Consider the following 24643-nt stretch of genomic DNA (forward strand, 5'->3'; position numbering starts at 1 on the left):
AAAAAGTGTTCTAAATCTCTTATAATCAGAGAAATGAGAATCAAAACAACTCTGAGATATCACCTCATACCTAGCAGATTGGTTAACATGACAGGAAAGGAAAGTAATGAATGCTGGAGGGGATGTGACAAAGTTGGGACATTAATGTATTGCTGGTGGAGTTGTAAATTGATCCAACCATTCTGTAGGGCAATTTGGAACTATGCCCAAAGGGCCCTAAAGACTGTCTTGTTCTTTGATCCAGCCATAGCCCTCCTGGGTTTGTACCCCAGAGATTAATAAGGAAAAAGATCTGTACAAAAAATATTCATAGCTGTTCTCTTTGTGGTGGCAAAAAATTGGAAAATGAGGGGATGCCCTTCAATTGGGGAATGGCTGAACAAATTGTGGTGTATGTTGGAGATGGAATATTATTGTGCTCAAAGGAACAATGAACTGGAGGAATTCCATGGGAACTGGTACAACCTCCAGGAATTGAGGCAGAGTGATAGAAGCAGAGCCAGGAGAACATTGTACACAGAGATTGATACACTGTGGTACAATCGAATGTAATGGACTTCTCCATTAGTGGCAATGCTGTGATCCTGAACAACTTGGAGGAATCTATGAGAAAAATCATTATCCACATTCAGAGGAAACAATGTGGGAGTAAAAACACCAAAGAAAAACAACTGCTTGAATACATGGTTCAAGGGTATATGATTGGGGATGTAGACTCTAAATGAACAACCTAGTGCAAACATCAACAACATGGAAATAGGTTCTGATCAAGGACAGAAGTAATACCCAATGAAATTACGCATCAGCTGTGGGAAGGGTGAGTGGAGGGGAGGGAGGGAAATAATGTGATTTTTGTAACCAAGAAATAATGTTCTAAATTGACTAAATAAACTAATTCAAATGAAAAAAAAATTAAAAATAAATGTACAAAGCTCTACTTGGGAAATTGACTGAAATTTTAACTACGTACATACAGAAAGGCCAGTCAATAGGAATAGATAACTATATTCACCCAAAACATAATCTACTGAACAAACAGGATGAAAGTATAATACTCTGAAAAGCCAAGGAAAGAAAAGGAAGCAGAGGACTGGTCCAACTCAAGGGTTTGGACTTTTTATCTGCTCCTATTGTAGATATTAAGTATCTGTGCAATGAACCTCACCTTACTATTATAAAGTTAGTTAGTTTTCCAAAGAAATGTGACTTTGACTAAGATTATAACTCAACAGCTACTGCTGTCTATATTGATGCTCTGACAAATACAAAATTCCTATTTTAAATTCATTAACAAAGAATTCATTGTAATCTATTGCTATCTTCAAAGACAGGCTTGTCAGCACCCTCTACTAACAACACCCTAAATCATGCACTAAGTAGAGTTCAGTTTCCATAGTAAGATTTAGAAAGAGGAAAACTGGCTGAGCCAATGATAATATCTTTAGTTAGTTCAAAAAGCTAACATGTACACAAAATATGTGGTTTCTTATTTTAAATATAATACTTTTCTATTGATCGTGCCCCAAAATGTATTCACTGAAAGGAGAAATATTGTTACTTTCATCCATTCCAAAATTGGGAACAATTTTTGTTGTGAGAAGTAAAGACAAGAACTTTATTGGGTAGAATAAAATTAGAAGAGGATAAAATGTAAAATATCAAGAATTGATGGGAAACACTTAAAATTTCTCCTCAATTACCTTTATTTCACTTTAACTTCTGTAGACCAGTTAGTCCATTTAACACTTAATCATGTGAATTATTTATTTTCCCCTAGATCTTGCATCAATGCAATGAACCTGGGTTATGAAAATATTCCACCACATCAGACCAGCAACTCATCTGCAACTTAGAGAAAGTCCCTTGGATGACAATAAAGAATAAGTGATTTGAACAATTCACAGAACTAATATGTGTCAGAGTTAGAATTTGAACCCAGCTCTAAATATTTCTAAGGGTGGCCCTCTCTCCATATGGCATGATGCTTATTATTATTACCATCTTTTTAAGAACCTTTTTTAATTCCTCAAATACATTTTAAAGTACTTAAAGACAAAGACGAGTTTCAATGTTATCCCCCATAATTTGGACCCATCACATCCTATTCCTTACCCATTATTTTCACATTTACAAATATCATGAAATGGTTCAAATTAAAAGAAAAAAACAGTTCATTACCGATTTCCTTTCCTGCTTTAGTTCCTGTACATATCGAGTTAACTCTACAGTAATCTGTGAAGTCATGTTCTCTGAAATAACTTCATGTTGCCCTGCATAATCATTCATTTCATTCAAAGTGGAAAGAAAAGCTTTACATGATGTATACCTGTGAAGTACAACAGAAATAGAAATTTTTATTATTGCATTTACTTATAAAAATATACCCTTTAACTAAGCTACAAGTCTGTTCCATTATCCATTAGTGCTATGCTACAGGGGATATTAATTAAAACAAGTTAATTTATAAATTTCCCAAAAGAGCATACAGATAAATCATTAAACATTTTCACCAAAATGACTCATTATTTAACTAAAGGTTAAAAAACTAATTAATGATTTTGTCAGAGTTAAGATAATTTCACTGCTTATCTAACTAAAGTAGCTTCAGGGATAGGAGTTGATATTTTATAAAAGTCTCCACTAATAGTGTTTCTGCCAAGTACCGCATGACTAATATATACATTTTACAATTGATAAGTACAAGTATTACATTATGAACACTATGATGACAAAAATCAATGATCTTCTTTTCCTAGAAACTGCTAGGGTTATGTATTTAATTTATTCTTGTCTATATTATTGTTATTATATATATATTGTTATAATTGTTAATGTATACCAACTGGAAAATGTGAATAGAATGAATCCCCTTTACTCTCTTTTGGGGCTTTATTAGTAGTAAAAACAATTTGTTACATGACCAATTGACAAAAAATTTATTCTGTTTTGCTGTTTGCTCTTTTTTGGTGGTAGGTTTACAATGGAAATAGTTATATTTTCTCATTCAAAACTTTAAATTAAGGTAAAATTAAACGTAACTTAGAAGCGCATGCTTCTCAAAGGATAATCAACATCAATGTTATGGAGACAAACTGACAATAAACTTACTTGTATTCTTCTTCTTCCTTTGAATTCCGTTTGGGTTGATATTTCTTTGAAAGATTCCTATAATCAAAAAAATATATATATTTAGCCTGAGGTGACAAAATTATTGTTATGATTCTAGCAATTGAAAAATGAAGTGAGATTTTTATTTTTTTATATTTGAAAGAAAATTGAACAATTGAACCAATACATTTACTAATATATAATATCTTGAATTAGTTACTGGGCATAAATACAAAATTTTTAAAAACTATATATGGTCCAGGTCCTAAAGGACAAAGAAGAGAGGAAAAAGTCAAGCAAAGAAAAGCAAAAACATCTAGCTATTATATTAATTCCCATTCATTATTAAAAGATGTAACAATTCAGATTATTGCCGAATAAGTGTGGTAAAGAACCAAGGTGGGGAAGCTGGGTAGCTCAGTGGATTGAGAACTAGGCCTAGAGACAGGAGGTCCTAAGTTCAAATCTGGACTCAGATACTTCCCAGCTGTGTGACCCTGGGCAAGTCACTTAACCCCCATTGCCTAGCCCTTACCACTCTTCTGCTTTGAAACCAATACACAGTGTTGATTCCAAGATGGAAGGTAAGGGTTTTAAAAAGAAAAAAAAAAGAACCAAGTTATTACTTAGCTATGTGGCCCTGTGCAATTCACTTACCCCAATTGTCAAGCCCTTTGCCAATTAGAATTAATACTAAGACAGAAGGTAAGGATTTGAAAAAAATAATCAAGGCATTAAAATCTAAAAAAATCAGTGATTCATTTCCACACACACACACACAAAAAAGGTCATAGAGCATAGAAATACATTTTTGAGAATGTTATTATAGAACACTGACTTAAAAATATTAATCTTATAGGAGAAGTGAAATACCAATGAAGGCAGAGGAGAAATATTGATGAGGTCAAAACAACAATCCCTTCTCACGAGGAGCTCACATGCTAGGTAGGTAAGACAAAATATTAAAGGAGAGTCAGCTATATGGGAAATGGACAAGCCTCATGACCTTTAGTGTACAGAGGTAGACTGAAAAAAGCACAAGGTTCAAAAAGTCACCATAGCATTAGCAGACCATATGAAAATGAATAGGAGTCTAGGGTATGTAGCAAGCCATTAAGACTCAGTAAGCTAGAAGGCATACTAGCAAGAGAGATGGTAGAACATGATGAGCCTTTATTTTATTAGTTAATTTAGAGCAGAAACACTGAAGAAAAACAAGTGTTTGATTACATGGGTCGAGGGGGATAAGATTGGGGATGCAGACACTAAAGGAACATCCTAGTGAAAATATCAACAACATGAAAATAGGTTCTGATCAAGGACACATGTAAAACCCAGTGTAATTACACGTCATCTACGGGAAAGGGTGGGGGGAGGGGAGAGAGGGAAAGAAATATGATTCTTGTAACCAAGGAATAATGTTCTAAAGTGACTAAATAACATTAAAAAAAAAAGTAGTTTTAACTTCCTGTGTGACCACCACTTTTTCCTTCAAACGAGGCTTGGGACCTTGGATTGCTGTTAGATCTTCCTTTAGGATTACCATGTGGGTGAGTGAAAAGGCTGACTCCTTTCCTGGCTCCTGGAGGGACTAGTGTCCAGAGAGGCCCCCTCCCCCATCTTGGAGGAGAAGGCCACATGACTGGAGCCCTTGCTTAATTTATCCCTAGGCCCTCCAGCTGGGGCTTTTGGAGCACTGCCAGAGTAAAGCCAGGGTTGGAGCAAATACTCTAGCTTGTTAAGCTAGATTTCTTACTCTGCCCTCTTTCTCATTTCTCTACTTTCACTCTTTCTCTCTATTTTAAAAATAAACTACTATAAAAATCATTTTGACTTGAGATATATTAATTTCAGCAACCACATTTCTCTTATATTTAGTCCCCAACCTAATTTTTCACCCTTACAAAATCAATAATGAAAGGTTTAAACAGTTCCTGGAATATAACAGTTAACACCTCAATCTTTATCCTGGTGCCCAATCCTATCACTTTGGTTAAGAACAAAATGAAATAAGGTGTTGCCTGGGAAGTGAGATGAAAGGCTGGATAAAACGAAATCTTTTGACAACTTTGAGTCACATATGGCATTTGTTTTCTGAAGGAAACTAACAGCTCCATATGAACAGAAGTTAATGACTAAAAGTTGACATAGATGCTCAATGTGTTAACTGTATGACCAATACAATCAATTTATCCCAAAAAGAATAAAAGAGATGAATGGTAAATTGAACTAAATCTAAAGTAGGATACATGTAATAAAGATAAAATTATTTTCTATGGAATAATTATGTAAGGTTCTAAATTGGCTGGTATTGTCTTTGCAATTCTGCTTTGCTCTTACAGCGCCTTCTTTAATGTGGGGACATTAGGCTGGATTTGTCAGTGTCTCCCATGTCTGCCAATCAACATCAAAGTTATTCAGAGAGACCCCGAAAATGTCCTTATATTGTTCCTGACCTTCATGCTGAGTATTTATGCCTTATGTGAGTTCTCTGAAAAATAGTTTTTAGGCAAATATATGTTTGGCACTCAATGTGGCCAATCCAATGGAGTTGTACTCACTGCAGTAGAGTTTGAATGCTTGACAGGTCAGTTTCAGAAAGGACCTCAGTTTCTGGTACCTATCAATTTTAAGCCCTTACCTTCCATCTTAGAATCAATACTACATATTTGTTCTAAGACAAAAGAGGGGTAAAGGCTAGGCAATAGGGGGTTAAGTGACCTGTCCAGGGAAACATAACTAGCAAGTGTCTGAGATCAGATTTGAACCCAGGACCTCCCATCTCTAGTCCTAGCTCTAAATCCAATGAGCCACCCAGCTGCCCCCACTGGTGATCTTTAGAATCTTCCTAAGCAATTCAAATGGAAAAAAATTGGTTTCCTTGCCTGTCTCTAGAATACTGTCCAGGTTTCACAGGCATACATTAAAGAGGTCATCATAACAGCTCTGTAGAACTTCAATTTAGTAGGCAACCTAAAACCTCTTCTCTCTCACATTTGCTTACAGAGTTTCTCAAACACCAAGTTAGGTCTGGCAATGCATGTTTCAATGTCATCATCTATGTGGACATCTCTGGAAAGGACACTGCTATGGTAAGTGAACTTTTCCATAGCATTCAAAACTTCCCCATTTGCTATAACCAATGATACTATATATGGCCTGAGTAGTGCTGACTGGTGAAGAAGCACCTCTGTTTTCTTGTTGTTATCAGGCAAAAATTAGTAAAAGAGTGGAGAATGGATCCATACCCTGATGCATCTCGCTCTCAGAGACTATAGTAAGTGCACAATCATCTGCAAATAGAAAATTATGTGCCAATTCTCCCTCCACTTTAGTCTCAGTTTATAATCTTTTCAAGTTAAATAATTTACCATCAATGTAGTAACTGACCTTAATGCTGTTTTCATCCTCATTCACACCCACAATACCCAGAAATGCACATAAAATTTTTTGGGCCTCCCTTTGTGCCAGAGAAAAAGTCTGAATTTTTTTCTTTTTTCTTTTATGGGATGTTTATAGTACCTAATTGTAAATTTTGGGTTAAGTATGTATTGCTGTTTCTAAACTTTGTCTGTGTCATAGGCTGGCTTTTGCATGTTGTCCATGACTTCTGCAAAATTCCCATTTAATTTCTTATGCCAAACTGTGATCTATCAAAATCAAAATAGAGAAAGTCAGAGTGTGGAAGGGATCACTGTAGTTGTTATGCACCGTAGGTCTTTATATTATAAATAGCTTTCAAGACATTAAAGAAGTGCTTTGGATTATTAATATCAGTGTATAACTGAATTTTATCCATCTTCTTAATGAATCAAGGATCTTACATCTCTCTAAATTTCACCTTCACTTTACTTCTGATGGAGTCAAACACTGCCTTCTTAGAGATGGATGAACTATCTTGCCAGTAAACACTGTGGAGTTCTTGTTTTTCATTTAGAAGCTTCTAAATTTTCCTATCATTTTCGTCAAACCAAACTTGATGTTTGTGAATACTCTGGTCCAGATGAGCAAATATTGCGATCTCTGAAAACTGCCCACTTCTTTTCTGCTCTACTATGGCCTGCTGTGTGTTGGCTCAGCTTTCTGTCCAAGTCAGCAACTAATTGTTAGTGTGTGGAAAAGTGCTCTAAACAATTGACAAGGCTTCTGGTAGTCATCTTCCTTAGTACCGTTGCTTTTGTTGAATGTGAATGTTTAGCTTGGATAGGATAAGCCTATGATAGGTACAGTACTATGTATGACACATTGCCTTCATCATTCTGAAACCTTGTCTGTCTTTTCTCCTTATGATGACATAGTCCATCAAAAGCCAATGTTTGTTGCAAAGGTACACCCATGAAGTTTTGTTGCATTTAGGTAAACAGAAGACACTGTTGGTGATGAAAAGGTTATGAGACACCTAAGAGAGGAAAATCAGATTATGCATATAAAAGAGCAACCCAAGTGGGGGACGAGCAAGGAACAGAAGAGCTAAGAAGATTCAAAGCAGTTACTTCATCTGTCTTTGGGAGCTCCTCAAGAGTGGGTGGTCCAAGAGAAATCTCTGAGACAAAAGACTTCCAGAGCAGTGACCACATCTCAGGGAAGCTAAAACCCTTGGATTCAGCTGAAGATAAAAGGAGTGGATGGGACTTTATTATAAAGCCATCCACCCAAAGAATACTTTCCTTTCTTTATTCCCTAAAGTCGTCCTGTGAACTTCATGTTAAAATTAGGGTAGAGAGAAGTCAGGATAAAAATCACAACTGACCAAGGAGGGTCAGGGAAATAGCCAGAACCTCAGGATTTGGGGAAGAACTTCAGGATTTGGGGAGGAGGGTCAGTTGTTAGTTAATAGGGATCTTCTATTTCCCTCTTCTCTTACTCAATAACTCTACTCTCCCTGTCTTTGAGTGTCCCTTTAGAATAAAAGAATTATTCTTTATAGATCAAGTTGCCTGCCTCATAATACCCAGGAAGAAATTTGAAGCTTGGGGAGGAAAGCTATATTTTCTCCCCAAAGAGGGAGAGTCAGCTGCAGTCCTTGACTCAACTCAGGCAGTGAAGGGACATTCTGTCCCTCTAAAAGACAACTTGTGCTGTCTTCACTGTGGAAAGAGAGGGGAGGACCAATCTATCCCCCCTCTCCATCTTCTGGCTCCATCCCACTTCTCTCACTCCCGAGTCTCAAAATAAACATAGTGGGTGACTCCATTCTCCCATCCATTACAGTAGTAAATGACTACTGCTGTTGTTTCTAACTCCTTTCCTCTCAGAGAGTACCTTCCATATCTACATGCCTACACTGGCATTAAAGTCACCCAGAATTGGGGTAGCTAGGTGGCTCAGTGGATAGAAAGCCAGGCCTGGACACTAGAGATCCTAGATTCAAATCTGGCCACAGACATTTCCCAGCTGTGAAGCCATTGGCAAGTCAATGAACTTTTATTTCATATATATTGTGTACAAGGAAATGATCCAGAAGGAAAGAAGATTTGAATTTGGAAGAAATGCTCAGAAGAGGAACAAATGGAACCTCACAAAACCCGGGGGGATGGGATGGAATCCCAGCCACGCTCAAAAGCAGTTGGAGGAGAAAAATCAAAGTTCTTCTCATCTTGGCCTCTTGGGAGCTGGGAAGGAGAATTACTTGGCTGGAAATATCCAAAATCTCTCAATTCTTTGCTTGAACAGAAATCTCAATTTTCAACTGGAGCCAATCTTTGGGATGAAGACTCTTTTCTCTTAAAGGAACCCAGAGCTTATTTCTGAAGAAGATTACTTAGGTCAAAACCCTCAAAAGCTATATAGGGAAGATATTTTAGGGATCTCTTCTTCCCACTGTCCTTTTCCATTACCCTTTCAATCCTTTATACCCAAATAAATTAGATATCTTAATTTATAATAGTACATGAATCAGAGTCTATGTATTAGGAGGGGAGATTCAAAAAATCCATCATTACAAGAAGGAGGCTGAAGGAAAATCTGACTTACCCTTTAGTCTAGACTGACTGACTCCATTGGTAACAGCTCATTTTGGGGGGAGGGGAGGAAAGAAGGAAGTGTCACCGTATATTGACTCCCCCAATTAGCTGAACTTTGAGTTCCTGCTTTTCAAAGTCCCCCATGCTAATACAACAGCTAGTTTGAACACTTCCTTTAACCCTCCTCATAACAGCTTGTTGATGAGATTAGATGTGATTGCAATATATGTCAGCTTCCTGATGCACCTCATCAGGGTAACTACTCAAGACATATTTGTATCTAGCTCCAACTTCACAAAGTTGGCCTTATTTCCCAATCTTGTTTCATTCAGAGCTGCTGTTTAGATATTATGCCTGCTGAACTCTCTTACAAAAGTTGTTTGCTTTTCTGTTCTAAATGCTGGATTTATATCCAAATTACATGAATTTAAGAATATTTCATTAGTATTTCAATGGAGCATGCTTAGTAGAGAATGTCCCAAGGGAAAATCCCAAATAATAAAATACCCAAGTCAGCTGGAAATTTGTGGTGATTTAATTGATATAGTGTAGAAGATTAAGAAGAAGGAAGAAGGAAAGAGTAGGATTTCTCCTGCCTGGCTAGTACTGGGTAGGAAGATTAGGAGATCTAGAAAGTAAGGTTTTTTTGAAGAGTAAGGAGGAAAAGAATCTGCCTGAACTCCAATGGGCTCAGCCAAAATGCCCAAAGCTGAATCAGCTCAAGGGCAAACTCACTGCCAAAACCCAGACAAATAACTGCTACCACTCCAAGATGTCAGAATGCCTAGCACGCTGCCAGCCAGAGTTGCCTCTCCAGGGAAAGAGAGCGAAGAGAGCCAGTGACATGCCTTATATAGACAGTTTTACGTCACTTTTCTGTGTCTCATCTGTACCAATGATAGCTTAGTTTGACTTAGGACCTCACAGGGGTCTGTCCACTTTTTCTGCACATGTCTGTTGCTATTGTTAAACTCAGGAGGGTGGAGAAATGTAGAGTTCCCAAGACCTGATTCTGTTAGTCCAAGTATCTCTATTGTTACTGATCAGGAAATAGCTAAATCAGATCCTCTAAAGTATGGTCTGATTAGGGTGGAATAGTTTTAGAATTCATACCAGAATGGTGAAGAACTTGACATACAGTAGTATGAGGTTTAGTTGCAAGAAAAATGTTTAGTCTTGAAAAAAGATTAACATGAACATGATAAATGTCTTAAAACAGAGTTATTATATAAAAGAGAAATTATACTTGTTAACTAGGAAAAGCTGCGGAAAAGCAAATTTAATTGACAAACTTCCAAATAATCAGAGTGGTACAATAGTGAAATGTTCTGCCTGGGGAGACAGTGGTTCTATCTCAGTAGAAGTCCTTAAGAGAAGCCTGTATGACTACTTTTCAGGAATTGCCTGCCACTAAATAATAGGTTATACTAGCTTCTAATGTTACTACAAAGCAGAATAGGAATTAGAAAAATTATAAATAGTTTACTTCAGAACATCACCATTAAAATAATGGAATTATGTTATCTTAGTTTTATTTCTTGTATAATTATTGTACAATCCAGTGTTATTTGACTCAAGAGAGAAAATATTTAGGTCACACAACTGACCTAAATAAAGACATTAATTTATTATAATCTTTAGGAACTTAAATAGGTTCTACCCAACATAAAAACCATTGAAATTCTATACCAAAGTAAATAAGGATCATATATACCCATAAGCTGTTAAAGCTCAATAAACTCAGATTTACAAATAATTTTTAAATTCCATACAAATCACCAAAATATTTGGATTAAAATCCAAAGATAACAAATCCCTACACATTTTAATATTATTTGCCTCAATGCTTAACAAGAAAACATAAAAGGAATTGATCATTAACATAATGACTGAGCTTTTAGTTTTCTCACAGCTTAAGTTAAAATTTTGTTTTAAAAAATGGATAATTATTATTAAAACAATATATTCTTTTTAGACTTAAGAAAAACCAAATAATTCAAAGGCTATGCAAATTCAAACATGATTATATACTACATATACATTTCTTAAGTCTTTAAGATCTTTTTATAGTTATTAATATAATTCTTTTTCTCAATATCAACTTACCTAAGTTGCTTTGCATAGCTGATTTCAATCTCTGTCCGTTCCTTGACAAATTTGATATATTTCTCTAAAATATCAATTCCCCATTGGGTGTGTTTTTCCAAGTTGTCAAATTGATCCTGTTAAAAAACAAAGAGGCAGACAGTTTAGAATTTTGTTTTCTTTTGGCAGAACTTAAAATAATGATTTCCACAACACTACTATAACACAAGAAATATTCCTTATATTTCCCATGATTATAGCTACAATGAACCATTTAAAATCAGCATTACCAAATTTAATTTGATAGCTGCCTTGCTCATAATACATATGCCAATGGGAACAGTATTGTCATAAACAATTTATTTGGAGACTGGCATAAGATCTTACCAGTAATTCTGTTTTTGTTCTTTTTCATTCAAAATCACCCTAATGCCTAATATTCTAACCACAAATCTGAGTGGAGACTCAAAATAAATGTCTGGAATTGGTGATGGTACTTTTAGAATGAAAGCAAAATTCTGTCTTTAAAAATGAGCTAGGGGGGCAGCTGGGTAGCTCAGTGGATTGAGAACCAGGCCTAGAGACGGGAGGTCGTAGGTTCAAATCCGGCCTCAGCCACTTCCTAGCTGTGTGACCCTGGGCAAGTCACTTGACCCCCATTGCCTAGCCCTTACCACTCTTCTGCCTTAGAGCCAATACACAGTATTGACTCCAAGACAGAAGGTAAGGGTTTAAAAAAAAAAAAAAGAGCTAGTAAAACTCTTTTACAACACATTTTATTTCCTGACTTTTTGTAGCTGATATCATTATAACACATTATAGCAAATATGTCACTCAATGTCCAAATTAATTCTTTTGATTATTCTTTAAATACAATATTAAATCTTAAGTTTTAGTTGAAATTGTTGCTTTAGTTAAAACTTTGATACAAAAATACATGCTAAGTTTGGCTAGGTCTTGGGAACCATAAAGACTGAAATTCAAACAAGGAAAACTTTAATAATTCACATTCTTAAAGGAACAGAAATAAACATATCTAATCTTAGGCTATCTATCAAATTAAATTCATGATAATAAGAGTAAAGAACAGTATAAGCTACTTGATTGAGAGAAAAGTCCAGTCAAACAAGTATATATCAATCACAGTTATTCTTATTTCTTTATTACAACAAATATCATAATTACCATATTTACTCAAGATTCTAAATAATTCCCCTCTTCTCTTTTCCATTTTTTTAAAGTCACAAATTCCCTCCTCCTGCATAAACTTCCCTCCCTCTTTGAGACCTCACCCACATTGGCTTTAATGGTTTGAAAATCTGGTAAAAGGTCATATTATATATAAAGTTTTCACAGACAAAAGAATAGGAGAAATTACACAGCAGAAGACTCTGGAAATCACCCCAATACTCTGCTGTGTAGAGACCAATATATCTGCATATTTCTTCCTGACTATGATGTCAGTATTCATTTTCTCTTTAGTCCTAGCATATACAATATCAAGAATCCAATCAAGTATCAACATAAAACTATTGATTATTTTTAAAAATATTTACTTTCAAGCAAAGTCTTAGTTGAATGTTTCCTTAAACCCTTACCTTCTGTCTTGGAATCAATACTATATATTGGTTCCAAGGCAGAAGAGTGGTAAGGGCTAGATAATGGGGGTTAAGTGACTTGTCCAGGGTCACACTGCTGGGAAGTGTCTGAGGCTTGATTTGAACCTAGGACCTCCCATCTCTAGGTTTGGCTATCAATCCACTGAGCTACCCAGCTGCCCCCTCTTACTTGAATATTGCTGGTACTAAATCAACAATGTGTTCTTAATAAAGATATTTCAGCCTCATGAGCTACGAAAACCAAATTTCAATTAAATTGATCTTTATACTATAGATTTTTACCCAGAGAAAGGAATTATTACATCATCTCTTAGAAACTCTATGCTTTCAAAAAATTTACCTGCCAGATCAATAGATAAGGGAAAGGTTTATGACCAACAAGATATAAGGAGGATGACAGGAAGTAAAACATATAATTTTTATTACATGAAATTAAAAAGCCTTTGCGCAAAAAAAAAAAACAAAAAAACAACCCCGATGTAGCCAAAATTAGAAGGAAAACAGGAAACAGCTTTCAGGGGAGGGAAAGGGATTTAAAGTAAGTTTCTCTAATAAAGGCTTCATTTTATAGAGAAGTGAGCCAAATTTTAACTTAATTTAAGTTTAAAAATAAGAGCTATTTACCCAGTAGAATTGTACGTTGGCGATGGGAGGGGTGGGGGGAGGGGTGGGAGGAATAGAAAATTATTTTGTAACCAAGGAATAATGTTTGAAATTGACCAAATAAAAAACATAATGTCAAAAAAAAAGATAATAAAAAAATAAGAGCTATTGTTTGTGGTAGCAAAAAATGGAAAATGAGGGGGATATCCATTGATTGGGGAATGGCTCAATAAATTATAGTATATGTTGGTGACAGAATATTATTGTGCTGAAAGGAAGAAAAAACTGAAGGAATTCCATGTGAACTGGAATGATCTCCAAGAATTGATGCAGAGTGAAAGGAGCAGAACCAGGAGAATATTGTACACAGAGCCTGATACAATAGGGCACAATCTAATGCAATAGACTTTTCTACTAGAAGCAATTTAATTATTGAGACAATCCAGAGGAACTTATGAGAAAGAACTGAGGAAACAGAAATGCATTAGAAAAATATATGATTGATCACAGTGCAATAGAGATATGATTGGAGTTATGATGTTAACTGATCACTTACTGCAGATATGAACAAGGAAATAGGCTTTGAACAATGACACATGTATAACCCAGTGAAACTGCTTGTCGGTTTGGGGAGAGGGGATGGAGGAGGGGATCATGAATCATGTAACCATGGAAAAATATTCTAGATTTTAAAAAAAAGCTATTCTCCAATTGATTAATGGTCAAAGGAAATAAATAGGTAGTTTTCATAAGAAGAAATCAATATTATCAATCATTATATTTTTAAAAATACCCTAAATAACTATTGATTAGAGAAATTCAAATTGAAATGACTCTGAGGTACTATTTGGCTAACTTGAAAGCAAAGAAAAATGACAAATGCTGGAGGGGTTGTGGAAAAATAGGTACACTAATGCACTCTCAGTAGAATTGTGAACTTGTCTAAACATTCTGGACAACATTTGGAACTATTCCCAAAAAGTTTTAAAAACTGTGTATACCCTTCAACCTAGTAGTGAATACCACTACTAGCTCTATATGTAAAAGAGATCAAAGAAAAAGGAAAAAGACTCAAATGTACAAAAATATTCACAGCAGCTTCTTTTGTGGTGGGAAAGAATTGGAAACTGAGGGGATGCCCAAATGTTGGGGAACAACTAAACAAATTGTGGTATATTCTTGTGATGGAATACTATTTTGCTGAAATGAGAAGAGGGATGGTTTTAGAAAAATCTAGGAAGATTTATATGAACTGGTATTTGTTTAATGAACATCAAAGCCAAATGAAGTAAGGAGAACCAGAACACTGTACATGCCAGTCATGGCAAACCTATGGCACAGGTGCCAAAGATGGCATACAGAGTGCTCTCTATGAACACATGGTTAACCACCCACCTCTGACCGACCATTTAGTGGAAAGGCAGAGGGACTTGGGTAGAGCTGCTCCCCTCCTCCTCTCCACTATGCCTGAAGACTTTTTTTTCACATCTCCCACCCCTCTGCCCAGCAGAGAGAGTAAGGTGGGTGGCTCACAGGCAGAAGAGCTGGAGGGGTTTGGAGTGCTCATGCTACTCTCCTCCACCTCTCTAGACTCACTGAGAACATTCCTTGCTTCACTCACCCCTTTACCTGGCATCCCAATGGGAGTACTTCCTCCTTCCTGTGTGGGGTAAGGGGAAGATATCGAGTGTTTCTGGCACTTGGCAGGGGGCATGAACATCAGTCTCTGATGGTTGGGCTCAGCAAGGCACTTGGTCTAGATGGGGTGAGGTGGGGGAAAGGCCTCTGTAAAGATAATTTTAGGGTTGTGACTTAAAATCTAGAGTTAATTGGTCACCGGGGAAAATCCCAAATAAAATACCCAAGTCAGTCTGGAAATTTATGGTAATTTAATTAATATAGAGGGAGGGAATTTAAGGAGAAGGAGGGAGGAGGATATAGGATTCTCTTACCTGGCCTGTGCCAGGGGGGAGTTTTTAAATCCCCGCCTCTAGGTCTCTGAAGAAGATTAGAGGCTTCTAATGGGATAAAGTTGGAAAAGTAAAGGAGGGAAACTCAGCCAGAAACTCACCACCAAACTGGACAATAGCTTGTAGCCATGCTAAGATGCCAAAAGGCCAGCACACTGCTCTCAGCCAATTCTCTACCTCAAAGGGTGACGGAGAAAGTGATCCAAATATATAGATCTTTCACCCTTGTGTCTCCTCCTCTAAATTTTCACATCTACCAATCACATCAAAGGCTTTTCTCCAGGACTGCCCATACTTTTAATTCTCATCTTCTTTTGCTTAGATTATATCCTTAGAGTTACTTAACACTTCTTTGTTAAGTTCACCTTTTCTTAGTTACTTGACCTTTTTGTGATTAATTTAACCTTTATAGTTACTTAACACCTTTTTGTATTAAGATCTTAAAATAGACAACTTAAAGTTCTAGTTTCACTAGAAGGTAAGACTTAAGTACCTTCATTGTTCAATCAGGGGATTACAAGTTTATTTTCCCCTAAAGTACGTCTAAATAGGGTGGAGTAATTTAAAGTTCCCAAGACATTCCTGATTTTGTTAAACTAAGTATCTTCATTGTTACAATCAGGAAATAGCAAAATCCAATCTTCACAATCCCCCTGATGATCATTGAGAGACTAGTCTCCTATTGATCATTTAATATAATCATCTTGTAGTCCTAAAGCACTTCTAACTACAGGTGTATATAATATTCCATTTCTAAGAGGAAATAACAATAGTTAAAGAGGGAAATAGAAGAAAGACAGACAGCAAAACCAATGTTTGCTGAGCACAATGACAAAAACCAATTAGGGGGCAGTACCCTTTTGGCATAAGAGTATACATTCAAATAAATGTTCAATCAAACTTCAGTTCATTCAACCACACCCAGAGTTTGTTCTGGATCTTCTTGATGTAGTGTAGGTTTTCTGGCATCTTTCTGCAACAGTTCATTCTCTGGATTCAGGACTTAGCAAACTTCTTCCTTGAAGATCTTTTCTTGAACAAAAAATTTCAAAATCTTGGATTTTTATTAAAATACAATCTTCCCCTGAAGTGGGTGTTAAAAAACTTCCAGTTCAGCTCAGGATGCAATGGTGATGCAATGATATGGGATTGTATGAGTCAATTATCAAAAGAAGATAAAAACAAAACAAAACAAAACAAAAACCAAAACTATAAAGGAATCTTCACACCTGGCACTCTCTCTCTCTAAAATTTCTTCATCATAACTCAAGACTATATAAAAGACAAAGGCAGGAATTATATGAACCCAATTACAAAACATTTTTCACACAAATAAAGTTAGATCTAAAAAACTGAAAAAAACATTAATTGCTCATGGGTAGGCTAAGATAAGATAATAAAAATGACAATCCTACTTAAATTATTTTTTTAACTCAGTGCCAAATTATTTTTGTTAACTCTGTGCAATCAAACTACCAAAAATCTATTTTATAGACATAGAAAAAAAAAAGAATAACAAAATTCATATAGAAGAAAAAGATTAAGAATATCAAGGAAATTAATGGAAAAAAATGGTGGCCTAGCAATACTAGATCCTAAATTGTACTATCAAGCAGTAATCATAAAACAATGTGGTATTGTCTAGGAAGTAAAATGGTGGATCAATAGAATAGATTATAGATAAATGACCTTTGATGAATTCAAAGGTCCCAGCTTTTGGGATAAGAACTCAATATTTGACAAAAAGTGCTGAAAGATGGGAAATACTATGACAAAAATTAGGTATAGACCAGTATCTCATATCCTATATCAAGATAAGGTCAAAGTGGGTATATCATTTAGATATAAAGGGTGATATAAATAAATTAGGGAAACAGAATAGTTTTATTGTCAGATCTATGGAAAAGGGAAGAATTTGTGACCAAAAAAGATATAGAGGACATTATAAGATGTAAAATGAATAATTTTGATTATATTGAATTTTAGAAGTTTTACACAAACAAAACCCAAGATTAGAAGGGAAACAACAAAGTGGGGAAAAAATTTTGCTTATAGAAGTCTCATTTCATAAGTATATAGAAAAAGTATATAAAGTCAGATTTATAAGAATACAAGTCATTCCCCAACTAACAAATGGTGAAAAAATATGAAAAAGCAATTTCTAGCCAAAAAAATCAAAGCCATCGATAATCAAGGGAAAAAATGTTCTAAATCATTTTTGATTAGAGAAATCCAAATTAAAACAACTCAGAGTTATCCCTTCACACCTATTAGAATGGCCAGTATTACAGTAAAGGAAAGTGATAAATGTTGGAGGGATGTGGCAAAATTGGGACACTAATGCATTGCTGGTAGAGTGTCTGATCAAACCATTCTTGAGGGCAATTTGTACCTATGCCCAAAAGGGCTACAAAACAATGCATACGATTTGACCCAGTAATACCATTACTAGGTCTGTATTCCAAGATGATCCAAAAAAGGGAAAAGGACCTACTTATACAAAAATAGTTATAGCTGTAAATTTTTGTGGTGGCAAAGAATTGGAAATTGAGGGGATGTTCATTAATTGGGGAATAACTGGACATACTGTGGTTATGATGGAGATGGAATAGTATTGTGCTGTTAAGAAATGAAGAACAGGATGATTTTAGAAGGAGCTGGAAAGACCTACATGAACTAATGCAGAATGAAATAAGCAAAATCAGGAGAACATTATACATAGTGACAGCAATACTGTGGAATGATGAACTGTGATGGATTATCTATCATAAGCAACACAATGATAAAGCACAATTGTGAGGGATTTATGGCAAAGAATGTTATCCAACTCCAGAGAAAGAAACACTGGAGTCAGAATCCAGATCAAAGCATGAGATTTTTCATTTAAGTTTACTTGGGTTTTTGTTTTGTTGTTTTGGTTTTATAGTATTATCTTATAAATATGAACAATATGGAAATGTTTTGCATGGTAATATATGCATAATCCAGACTGAATTGCTTGCCAACTCTAGGAGGGAAGAGGGAACAAAGATAAAAGAATAAAAAAACAAATATCTCATAGGAAAAACAACTGACCTGGAAAATAAATCCAGGAGCAATAATTTAAGAATTATTTGACCACCTGAAAGTCATGATCAAAATAAAGAGCGCAGACATCATCTTTCAAGAAATCATCAAGGCGGGACAGATGGATGGCTCAGTGGATTGAGAGCCAAGCCTAGAGATGAGAGGTTCTAGGTTCAAATCTGGCCTCAGACACTTCCTACCTGTGAGACTCTTGACAAGTCTCTTAACCATCACTGCCTAGTCCATACCACTCTTTTACCTTGGAACAAATACACAGTACTGATTCTAAGGATGGAAGGTAAGGGTTAAAAAATAAATAAATCAAGGAAAATTGTTCTTACATTCTAGAAGCAGAAAACAAAAAAGAAATGGAATGAATCTTCCTGAAAGAGATCCTAAAAAGAAAACTCCTAGAAATATTTTTTGCCAAATTGAAAAACTCCCAGGTCAAGAAGAAAATATTGCAAACAGAAAAAAAGGAAGAAATTCAAATATCATGGAGCCACAGTCAGAACAACACAAGACTTAGCAACTTTTATATTAAAGGATTGGAAAGCCTGGAATTTGAAATTCTAGAGGGCAAAAAAGCTAGAACTTCAACCAAGAATCACATATCCAGTAACACTGAACATAAACCTTTAGGGAAAAAAATGGATATTTCACAAAATAGAGAACTTTTAAAAAGTCCTAATGAAAAGACTAGAGCTGAATGGAAAATTTGACTCACAAATTCAAAATTCAAGAGAATCATAAAAAGGTAAACAGGAAAAGGAAATGAAAACACATTCAACAAGGTTAAACTATGTTTATCCCTACATGGGGAGATGATTCCTGTAATTCCAAAGAATTTTGCCATTATTTTATTAGGAGGAATATATGTAGAATACATATATTCTACATATGAGTTGAATGATATGGTATGATGAATGATATGAATGAAAGGTATGAGCTGAATATGATAGGATGATATAAAAAATAAAACAAAATTAAGGCATGAAAAAGGAATGAATTCGGAAGGGGGAAGTGGAAAAAAGAATAGGATAAATTATTGCACATAAAAGAGGAATGAAAGCATTCACAGTAGAGGGTAAGATGGGAGATATGGGAAAGAGAAGATGTCAGAATTGGCTCAATGAGGGAAGAATGTACCCTATCAGTTGGGTATAGAAAACTATCTTACCCTATATGAAAATAGGAGGGGAAGAAAATAAGAGAAGGGGTTTGGGGTTGATAGAAAAGAGGGCAAATTGGGGAGGGGGAGGTTAGAAACTAAACAGGAGTTAACAGGATGGAAAGTAATATACAATAATCATAATGATGTAAACATTTTTACAAGTCTCTAATAAAGGCCTCATTTCTCAAATACATAGAGAAATGATCTGAATATATAAGAATACAAGTCATTCATCAATTGTAAAATGATCAAAGGAAATGAACAGGCAGTTCACGGGCAAAGTAATTCAAAATCTCTAGTTGTGCAAAAAAATGCTCCAAATCACTATTAATTAGAGAAATACAAATTAGAACAGTTCTGAGATACCACCCCATACTTATCAGATTGGCTGCAATTATGACAGAAAAGGGAAATAACAAAATTTGGAGGGGATATGAGAAAGCTGGGACAGGAATGCTTTGTTGAGGGAGGTGTTAACTGATTCAATCACTGAGGAGAGTAATTTGGGAGCTATGCCAAAAAGGAAAGAGTATATACTCTTTGATGTAAGGGGGGGAAAGGGGCTTATTTATAAAAAGGTTGGACTGGATTACATTTAAAATATGGTCATCAGGAATTTAATTTATTCCAAAGAGATTTATTTATAATTTATTTACAAAATACAGAAAGAGTGAAGTAAGAAAATCAGAGAAATTATAGGGTAAGATATCTAGCCTAAGCACTAAGTAATTTACTCCTGACTCCTGGCTCAACCAAGGCAGGGAGAGTTAGTCCTTACTGGCCTTGGCAAAGCCAAGGACCTGGGGAAGTGTCTCTCAAGAGGTAGGTCTTTCCTGAGGCTATATTTTTCAGAAAACATCCAGGAAATGAGTCAGCTTTTTCACTCACCAAATGTTAGTCCAAAAGGAACAGCCTCACCAGGAACTGGGTCTCAGGTCCAGTCAGCAGATTCTTCTCCAGTCTCAACTCAAACTCAGAACTCCAAGTAAAAAACCCAAGTAGAACTGCACTCAGGAAATTGTCACTCCCTTTTAAAAGACACTTTCTTTTGTGTTACTTCCTGTGCCTTCCCCTAATTTTATGTCTACCAATCACAGTTGAAGCTTTGCTTTAGGACTGCCCAGGGGAAGTCAGTTTAATTCTGATTCCTCACCCACTATTGCATACTTGGATCACAGACCTCCTCCCCTCAAGTTTGAATGGGGTGTTTACACCTTCTGTGATTAAATCTAAAAATGGGCAGATATTCCCACTCAACTTTTAAGTAGGGCATTTATACCTTTGGTGATTAAATCTAAAATATAGGCAGGGGTTACAATTAATCTTCACAATCAGGGGAGAGTTAAATTTAATCTTCACATTGACCTAGCAATACCATTACTGTTTATATGACAAAGACAAAAAAAAAAGGGTGGGATGGGATGGGGGATAAGGACTTATAGGTAAAAAAATATTTAAACTAGTACTTTTTTTTTTTTTAAACTAGTACTTTTTATAGAGCAAAGATTTGGAAAATGAGAGGAAATCCATCAATTGGGAAATGGCTGAGTAAATTATATTATATGATGGTAATGGAATGCTATTGTGCTTTAAGAAATGAGAAGCAGGAGGAGCTCAGAAAACAATGGAAAGACTTACAGGAAATAAAGCAGAGTGAAATAAGCAGAACCAAGAAGACATTGTATAGTGATGGGAATGCTTTATAATGAACAACTGTGAATGATAGCTATTCTCAGCAATACGATGATCCAAAAGTATCCCAAAAGATTAATGATAAAAATGTCATCTAATTCCAGAGAAAAAGAACTGTCTGAATCCAGACCGAAGCAACCTTTTTTTATTTTCTTAATTTGTTTTATATTTGAGTTTCCTTCTTTAAAATAATCAATATGGAAATATGTTATATGAGATTACACATATAAAATCTATATGAGATTGCTTACTGTCTCAAGATGATTGGAAATTTGAGGGGGAGGAGAGAATTTGATACTCTATTCTTTGAAAAATATTGGAAACTCATTTTACATGTAATTTTGGGGGGAAATAAAATTTAATACCTTAAAAAAGAAAAGGAGAGTATAATGATTTTGTTGAGGTGATCTCCCTCAGGTAATACTTTATTCACTAAGTAAAAAATCCTTTAAAAGGAGGTATGAATTGGTGCTTTACCCTAGAATAATGAGATTTAGAGGGTCTCAGAAAAACTTGTATTCTAGAAGATAGAAACAACTCAGCATCATCTAATTAGTAAGAATAAGTAGTTAAAATACAAAAGTACCAGATCATGCCCCCAGTTAACTCCTCCCTGGCTGGGTTTCTTCTTATCCTTTTCCTAGAAGTGACCTCCAAAGTCTAGGGATCTCTTCCTTTCCTCACATACAGCTTCCTCTACTGAATTGATTTTAAATTTTTTGGAGAACACCTCTTATACAGGTTGCCCCAGGGCATTCTTGACCTAAATATCAGAATTGCTTGGCTAAATTATAATTATGCTTGGGAAGATTAATACATTTTTTTTTCTTTTTAGTACCTGGTTGTGGGAAGAAGAGGTGTTAATTCTGTCCTTTGCTAAATGTACTATCCTTACTACTAAGGTACTCTGATAATCATGCTAAGACACTTAAGCACATTAAATTACCATTATCATCAAACAACTTAAACATTGGAAAGTTAATGAATAGCTAGCATTTTCCAGCAGAAACTATAAATTCAGAACTGAAAAGGAACTGAGGTTCAAAAATTTGGAGTTGGAAGGGATCTCAGAGGCCATTTAGGTCCATGATGGCAAACCTATGGCAAGTGTGCTAAAGAGGGCATGCAGAGCCCTCTCTGTGGTCACACCTACAATTGCCTGCTAGAGTTCCTTGGCCTAGCAGCCAATGGGAAAGCTTCCTGCCTCCCCTATCTGGTGTGAATTTTAAAACTACTCCACTCTAGTCAGACCATACTTTAGAAGATCTGATTTAGCTATCTCCTGATTAGTAACAATGGAGATACTTGATTTAACAGAATCAAGTCTTGGGAACTCTACATTTCTTCACCCTACTTAGTGTAACAAGGTCAGGAATGTCTGCACCATACTCAAGGATTAAGTATTTGAGAAAATGGCCTTCAACAGATATGTGCAGAAACAGCAGACAGATCCCTGGGCTGTCCTAAGTCAAGCTAAGCTATGATTGGTACAGATGAGATGCAGGAAAGTGACGTAAAACCGTCTATATAGGGCAGGTCACTTGCTCTCTTCAGCCTCGTTTTCCTGGAGAGGTGTCTCTGTCTGGCAGCGTGCTAAGTTTTCCAACATCTTGGTGTGGTGGCAACTATTTGTCTGGGGTTTAATGGTGAGTTTGCCCTTGAGCTAATTCAGATTCAGGCACCTTGGCTGAGCCCTCTTGGAGTTCAGGCTGATACCTTCCTCTTTTTCTTTCCAAAACCTTACCTTCTCGACCCTCTAATCTTCCCGCCCAGCACAAGTCAGGTGGGAGAAATCCTATCCCCTTTTCCTTCTCCCTTCTTCTCAAATTTCTTTCCACTATACTAATTAAATCACTATAAATTTCCAGACTGACTTGGGTAAAATTTTTTTTTGTATTTGGGATATCCATGGCAGCCAATAATTAATATAGTTTAGGTAACAAACCTTAAATTATCCTTTACACTGGGGTGGGGTGGGGAGTGCAAGGTGGGGGATGTGGGACCAGGCTGGGCCTGGCACTCTATCTCTAAAGAGTTCACCATGCCTGATTTAGGTCAGTACTATCATTGTGTAGATAAGAAAACTGGGGCTCAGTGAAGTTAAGTGACTTGTCCAGGATTATACAAATAGTAATTGGTAGAACTAAAATGGGAACCAAAATCCTTCAGCTATGGAAATAGCACAAAAAATTGTACTCAATGATTTGAAAAGACTAATAAGACATTATAAAATGTCTCCTCTGTACTTTGAAATCACTAGCATTAAAAAGTATAATAGAGGCTAACTCTGGATGTACACATTATAAGGGTACATAATAGTTTTTTCATATTGATTATTACAGAAGAACTTAGAAACTAATAAGCTGTAGTTTACAATGGTTTAGTACCTGAAATCATCATTTGTTTTCTTAAAAACAAACCATTTTATCAATGTTTTTGTCAGTTATTTAAATAATATAAAAATAATCTTTATGTCAGTTATTTTAACCCCATCTTCATAAAAAAAAAACCCTAACAAAAAAACTCACCAGAAATTTTCAAGTATTTTGACAGAACTGAAAGTCAATTATTTAATATACAATAAATTATGACACACTCATTGAATATGAACAAAGTTCCAAAGAAAAAATGTAAAACTTAATGATACACAAAGCTAGAGAAGATAAAATAAGCAAACATAAGTTATATGATTCAATCTCCTGAGAAGCACAAACAAAACATTTTTTTTAATTTTGAGAATGTAAATATATAAAATCTCAGAAAAGCCTAATACTTACTTGTGATCTTTCGATATAATTTCTGCAAATGGACTGTTCCAGAGGTTGAGCATTCAAAACCAACTTAGGTAAGCAAGAACCCATGATAGAATTTGGTAAATAAAGAGTAAAAAGTGTCAACAGTGCAATTGTTGAACAGACAAGTTATTAAAGAGAATTTTAAGGAAAAGAAAGCACAGAGGAAAGCAATATAATGTTAAAAGACTAAACTTTCTTTGTTCATCTTGCCTAAAACATACATATATTCTATTTACATTCTCAAACAAAAGTTTGCTTTTGTCATAACAATGAATACACAAAGAAATTATTATGCTGCCAACACATACAATTTTTGAACAAACTGTATTTTAAACATATAAGCTTTTAATATAAATATACTCCGTGACACATAAGCATAAACAAGACAGAAAAATATACCTAAGTTTTAGGAGACAAGATATACAGAAAAGGAAAAACATACAGAAAAAGCTGAAATGTAGAGTGATGCATCTCTGAATGATGTTAGAACTAAGAAATGGCAGTATGGAAGTTAGTATTGAATATGCAAAAAATAAGAAGGGTTGTCTGTCAAATTAAAAGTCTTGTG

At 35.4% G+C, this 24643-nt stretch overlaps 1 protein-coding gene and 1 long non-coding RNA gene across 30 annotated transcripts in view; one reads left to right on the forward strand and one right to left on the reverse strand.

Annotated features, from left to right (window-relative positions):
• The window catches only part of FNBP1 (formin binding protein 1), a 190783-nt gene that overhangs the window by 88787 nt on the left and 77353 nt on the right, over nucleotides 1–24643 (reverse strand). For 11 of the 28 annotated variants that reach the window (XM_056812555.1, XM_056812550.1, XM_056812548.1 and 8 more), the window contains exons 2-4: nucleotides 11178–11293; nucleotides 3109–3165; nucleotides 2179–2326 (exon numbers count right to left, since the gene is read on the reverse strand). In XM_056812555.1, the coding sequence (XP_056668533.1) occupies nucleotides 2179–2326; nucleotides 3109–3165; nucleotides 11178–11293 (321 nt within the window). Of the gene's footprint in view, nucleotides 1–2178; nucleotides 2327–3108; nucleotides 3166–9081; nucleotides 9167–11177; nucleotides 11294–24057; nucleotides 24288–24643 lie in introns of those variants that run through there. The other 17 variants (XM_056812544.1, XM_056812540.1, XM_007475155.3 and 14 more) reach the window with 9 other exon arrangements.
• The window catches only part of LOC103091885 (uncharacterized), a 29070-nt gene continuing 7960 nt past the window's right edge, over nucleotides 3534–24643 (forward strand). Inside the window, exons 1-3 of one of the 2 annotated variants that reach the window (XR_008915344.1) lie at nucleotides 3534–4053; nucleotides 6115–6200; nucleotides 6320–6845. This is a non-coding gene — a long non-coding RNA (uncharacterized LOC103091885). Of the gene's footprint in view, nucleotides 4054–6114; nucleotides 6201–6319; nucleotides 6846–24643 lie in introns of those variants that run through there. The other variant, XR_008915343.1, reaches the window with a different exon arrangement.

This window comes from Monodelphis domestica, chromosome 1 (assembly GCF_027887165.1).
Source record: "Monodelphis domestica isolate mMonDom1 chromosome 1, mMonDom1.pri, whole genome shotgun sequence".
Lineage (NCBI taxonomy): Eukaryota > Metazoa > Chordata > Mammalia > Didelphimorphia > Didelphidae > Monodelphis > Monodelphis domestica.